Genomic DNA, 5,559 nt, shown 5'->3' with positions numbered 1-5,559 from the left:
AAATATTGTTGGTTTCAGGATTATTTGTGTTAATACGTAACAGTGTAAGAGGAATAAAATCTGAAACTGCAGTCTGGTCAGAATTGGGTTCTGAGAGGGTGTAGCACTGAATTATCATTTTCCGTTGTCTTTGTCATCATGAGCATGGTCCTCCCCCTCCTCCTCCTCATCATCATCGTCGTGATCATCGTCATCAAAGTGATTGATCTGTACCCTTCATCATATGATTGTGGCATATCATCAATTGCTTGTAAATTATGCTAGAAGAATCGATATGTAACTCATACTGCATGGTAGAATTTTCCAATAACAGCTGATTGTATGTTTTACGTGAATAAATAAGAAGTCATAGATAAAACACATGGCTTGAAAGAACTTCCATTCAGTAACCACAGTTTTTCATGTATGTGGACAAGTAAGCAGAATTCTTATTATCAAACATACATGTGTATACTGTAATATCTTTAAGGAATCAATTCCTGAAAACTTCTCAACAAGGAAGTTATCATTAATACTTAAAGAAGAGGACAGAAAATATAAAGTTGCACATAATGAAATAAGTCGTATATATGTAGGAACTTCCTAAGAGAGTTTGTTATGTTTTATATTGCTTAGGTGGAACGAAGCCAGATTATTGATGACTTGACTCATCCCACTGTCACAGAGGAGCCAGAGAATGTAAAAAATTCTGTCACAATCCACAGCGACCCATACACTGCAACAATGGGGACTCATGCTATTGTTCTGTGCACAGAATGGGATGAATTTATGGTAAGAAAAATAAAATTATCCAGTAGTTTTTTTAGCACTTCTGCTCTGCTTAGCATTTATGAAAGTTAATGAACGATTTTTCTTTGTCAGTTCACAGCTCTCAATTATCATTTTAAAATATTCACAATGCTTTGTTCTATAGTATGCTAAATTAAGGTGATTTTAAAAGAACATATTTAGCCTATTATTCTTATTCTACGAGGAAGAGGAAGCATACAGTTGTCATATACCCATTGCTTTTTTTCTGCCAGTATGTATCCCAGCAGACATATTTTTATATCAAGACCACTGCTTGTCACTATCAAAGGTCAGTTTTCCAAAACATATTTGAGCAAAGGATTATATGATGAATACATGTTCTGAAGGTAATGAAACATACATGCCATTCATTGTAAAGACATAGTAGGGTAAGTGAATTTTTGTGTAATTTTTTTATTTCAATATTACATTACAGATGTTGGACTATGAACGTATTTACAAAGGTATGATGAAACCGGCTCACATCTTTGATGGAAGGAAGATTTTGGATCATGACACGTTAATTAAGATCGGTTTCCAAGTGCAGACCATTGGCAAGCGATTAGCTAGACCTCTTCTGACAAGGACATGGGGAAGTCCTTACCAGGCATAAACATGAAGTACTAAGTGCATTTATAAACAATAATTCGATTTTCATTTGTCAAGTGCTTTCAGGGTTGAGGTACTGCCTGTCCATACAAATATAAGGGAATCAAACTGGAATGAAGCCACAGTAGCATTTTGCACTTGAATCACAGTTACTAACTGACAGGCTGGAGCAGTGAGACAGATGTGTTAGCATCAGTACTGAGTAGTGTGCATAAGCATCTGCTAGTTGCCCAAGAATTCATATCTTCATTTTCACTGGATGTCAGTCATTATAGCCTCATTACATAAGGTAAAGTTTAAGATCTGTCATAAATTTTAGATTTACTATATAGAAGTCATATAGAGGGGTCATATAGCGGGTATGGGGGCGGAGAGGAATGCAAATAGGATATTGATGGGAAAGCCAGAAGGAAAGAGACCAGTAGGAAGACCAAGACTTGGGTGGGTGAATAATATTAAATTGAACTTAGAGATAGGATGGGGTGTTATGGTCTCAATTGGTCTGGCTCAGGATAGGGACCAGTGGTGGGCTCTCATGAACATGGTAATGAACCTTTGGGTTCCATAAAATCCTGGGAAGATCTTGAGTAAGTGCATAACTGCCTGCTTCTCAAGAAGGGGTCAACTCCAAGAAATTAGTTGTTTAGTAGAATAGGTCATTAATATGTAGCAGAAGGATGCCTAGAAAAACAATGGATAAATGTAGGTGTTGCCCTAAAATTAATATGACTTTAATGTGATGCTGTGAGAAAATAAGGTGTTTCATTAATTTCAAAGGTTTTAAATTTTGATAATAAAAATAAGCCAATTATTAAATATTCCTTACACAAAAATAACACTTCCTTTGTAGACCATGCCTGTCCCTTTTGTCCATGACCTAGTATCAACATGCTTTTGATAGGTAGATTTTAATGAACTGAAAACTTCCATCAGAGTAGAAGTTGAGAATGATCCTTTCAAACCTTGTCATTTATTTGAAAGCAGGTATAAACTTTATCTTGAAAGAAACTCATGGAATAAACAGTATTTTGCATAAGAGTTACAGACTTTAATGGGATAAAAGCTTTATATTACATGGTTTTTTTTTTTATGTTTGTTAAGCTAATACATTTCACCTTCATGACATACCAGCAATATCATGATACACCATGAAAACAAAATGACAGGAAAATAGTAATACAGTGGAACCTCACTTAACGAGCATCATTCGTTCCAGAATCTTACTCGTAATGCAAAACACTCATTAAGCGAAACAATTTTTCCCATATAAATTAATGTAAAATACGATAATGCGTTCCATGCCAAAAAAATACTCAAAAAATTTTATGTATAACGTTTATTCAAAGAAAATTATATATACATTGTCAAGGAGCATGAATCATCTTCACCTTTTCTTCTGTGCGGAATGAACCAACCTGGAATGCGAATTAGATTTGCAGAAAACAAAAAAAAAATCGAAATAATTAGCTTATTATTTATGATACATATCTAATTCATTTTTACTAGAAAGCTGTCTAGAGACATTTGTTTTTGCCGACACTCCAAAATTTGGTGAAAATGTGACAGTATTATCATTAAATAAATTTGTAGCATGCATAGCCACTGCCTTATTAGGATGATGCTTCTCACTGTACAATGCAACAGTATCCCATGCTTTCAACATTTCTCTTATTGTGCCAGAAGATTCTTGCTTTCCTGTTACCTCCTCCTCCTCCTCTGACAAACTCTCCTCCACAACTTCTTGCTGTGAACCACAATGCAACTCCAAATCGTTGATGTAGACTGATTCTATGTGGGTGCTAGATCAGCCACGCTCACACCTAGTTCACGCTTTTAAATGATTTTACGTTTCATTTCTATGGTTATTTTTATTCTCTTATGGCTGTCTTTTTGCGGATTTTTCTTCAGGGACATTTTTGCAAGGGTTATTAAACTTTGCACAAAAAAAATCACAAATAATATGTCTGAACACAAGTTTGGAAAACTGTGTGATCACAAGCGATACTAAGATGCTAGCGGAACAAGTGCTAAACACAGACTGATGTAGCAAGCGCACAATCCGGGACTTCGCCTCTCGTCACTTGTTATGCGAAACATCGCTCGTTAAGCGAGCCATTTTTTACAATTTGTTTTGCTCGTTATGCGAATTACTCATTATGAGAGGTGCTCATTAAGCAAGGTTCCACTGTATTACTTTGATTCTGGTGTTTGGTAATTTGGTAAAGATAATGTAGGAAGTGTGCGGCCGGCGCGTAAGGCTGGCAACCTTACTGCCATCTTTGAGCCGATTGTCTAGAGAATGTGGGACCCTCAACATGTCACAACCCTATGGGCCTTCACGGCCTGTTACAGGGATAGTAAGAAAAGGAATTCCAAGCCTTGTTGATATTATCTCATATCAGAAACTCGATCATGAAGTGAACAACATGTGCCTGGTCATCTGAAGCATGTGTCTTCCTACATTTATTCTCATTAAGCCCTTTAATGATCATATGGGTGTAGGTTCTGTCTTCAGTTGTTCACTTTTTTAAGGTACAATAATTGAAATTACTTAAAAGGAAAATTGTAATATAAGGTTGTAATTGGACAATTTTAATTAAAGAAGATCCCATAACACGCCAAAGAAAATAAGCTCTTTCTATTCTGGACATGCCAGTTGTTTTTCATCGCTGTATTCTTACATAAAGGCTTTATATTTTGGTCTTCAGTGTTGCAACACCAATGTCCACATTGTTGCTGGAAGTCCACTTTGACTGGTAACCTGTGAATATCCTGGGCTCGCTTAGATTGACACTGTAGATTCCAGAAACAGTCGTGTCTGTGATTTATGTAATTATGTACAGTGTGTCACACCCAAAACAGTCTTATATCATATAGAAAGTCAACAGCCAGAGGTGACTGGAAAGTATTCCTGTAGTTGAAAACCAAAGGTATTTTAATGCCCTGCATGCTAATGCTCATAAGCAGTTGAAAGGCCAAACAGGTGCTTCATGACTCTTGTTGGGCCTTTCAGGTACCCTTTTCATGCAAAATTTTCCTCTGTGCTGCATTTCTATTTACATATTTCTGTGGTAACTGTTAGTTCTCAAGGAGGTCAAACCATGGACTATCAAACATTAAGAGACATTCTGAACAAAGACAGTTAGTGTTTCTGGACAAGATATGGTGTTCAGAGAATGAAAATGGTTAAATATGGTTTCCAGGCTAGGCAGTGTGGACACAAGGGATTTCTCCTCCTATCTCAGATGGTCTATATTGGATATTAAGTCTCTGCCAGGTCACCATGAGTTGCATATTTTCATTCTGATTTTCTGTTTGATTCCAGATTCAGTATTTTTTTAATTGATGATTGTCATTTAATTTGCTTATAACCACAGAATGTATGAAACTATTTAATCTCACTGATTTAAAACCTTTCCCAGAAAACAATAATAACTGTTTTTTGTCAGTTTTTGAATCTGTCATTATTGTAGGCTCAAATGTTGCATTTATTATAATACATTGTCATTGATAATTTATAGGTACAACTCATGACCATAATCTTAGTTTGTTTATTGCATATCCATGGCAGTATTAAAGACTTGAAGTATCTTTTATTATTTTACAGTATTCCACTTGTAGGATATTATGGAAGGTAATGGAAGTGGTAACAAGTGGTTTGTTCTAACATCATTTGCAATTACATTGTCACAGAATTGGGGGCACGCAGTAGTGTAGTTGGTTGAGGTACTATGCTACAAGCCAGAAGGTTGCGGGATAAATTCCCAGTGAGGTCACTGGATTTATCAATTGACCTAATTCTTCCAGCCGCACTATGACTCTCATGTTGACTCAGCCTCTAACAGAAATGAATGCCAGGAATCTTCCTGGGGGTAAAGAGTGACTGGTGCATAAGGCTGACAACCTCACCACCATATGTAAGCTGATTGTCTAGAACAGGGGTCTCCAAACTTTTCGATATGCGGGCCACATTAGGTAATTCAGCACTTTAAATGGGCCGGATAAAATGAGAAATTAATAACTCTAGGTATATGAGTTTTATTGAAAGCACAGAATTTCATAAACTAAATACAAAGTATGTGAGAATAAATTATCATATATTAATAACAACAGACAGTAGCGGCAAATGCTCATATTTTCATCACAAATTATAATAAAACA

The 5,559-nt window shown here is 36.0% G+C and overlaps 1 protein-coding gene across 1 annotated transcript; it reads left to right on the top strand.

Moving 5' to 3' along the window:
- Nucleotides 1–598: 598 nt before the first annotated feature.
- LOC117282109 (UDP-glucose 6-dehydrogenase-like) lies at nt 599–1,440 on the top strand. The gene is made up of 2 exons (XM_033750457.1): nt 599–771; nt 1,226–1,440. Exons 1-2 carry the CDS (start codon nt 724–726, stop codon nt 1,400–1,402), a joined length of 225 nt encoding a protein of 74 aa, XP_033606348.1. The 5' UTR covers nt 599–723; the 3' UTR covers nt 1,403–1,440.
- Nucleotides 1,441–5,559: the final 4,119 nt, after the last annotated feature.

The sequence above is a fragment of the Cryptotermes secundus genome, unplaced genomic scaffold (genome assembly GCF_002891405.2).
Source record: "Cryptotermes secundus unplaced genomic scaffold, Csec_1.0 scaffold598, whole genome shotgun sequence".
Classification (NCBI taxonomy): domain Eukaryota; kingdom Metazoa; phylum Arthropoda; class Insecta; order Blattodea; family Kalotermitidae; genus Cryptotermes; species Cryptotermes secundus.
This window is presented reverse-complemented; position numbering and strand designations above follow the sequence as displayed.

Excerpts from the sequence above, each read along its gene's own strand:
- LOC117282109 (XM_033750457.1), top strand. The coding sequence starts at position 724 with ATGGGGACTCATGCTATTGTTCTGTGCACAGAATGGGATGAATTTATG. Across the intron at positions 772-1,225 it reads CAGAATGGGATGAATTTATG|ATGTTGGACTATGAACGTAT; the intron begins GTAAGAAAAATA and ends ATTACATTACAG.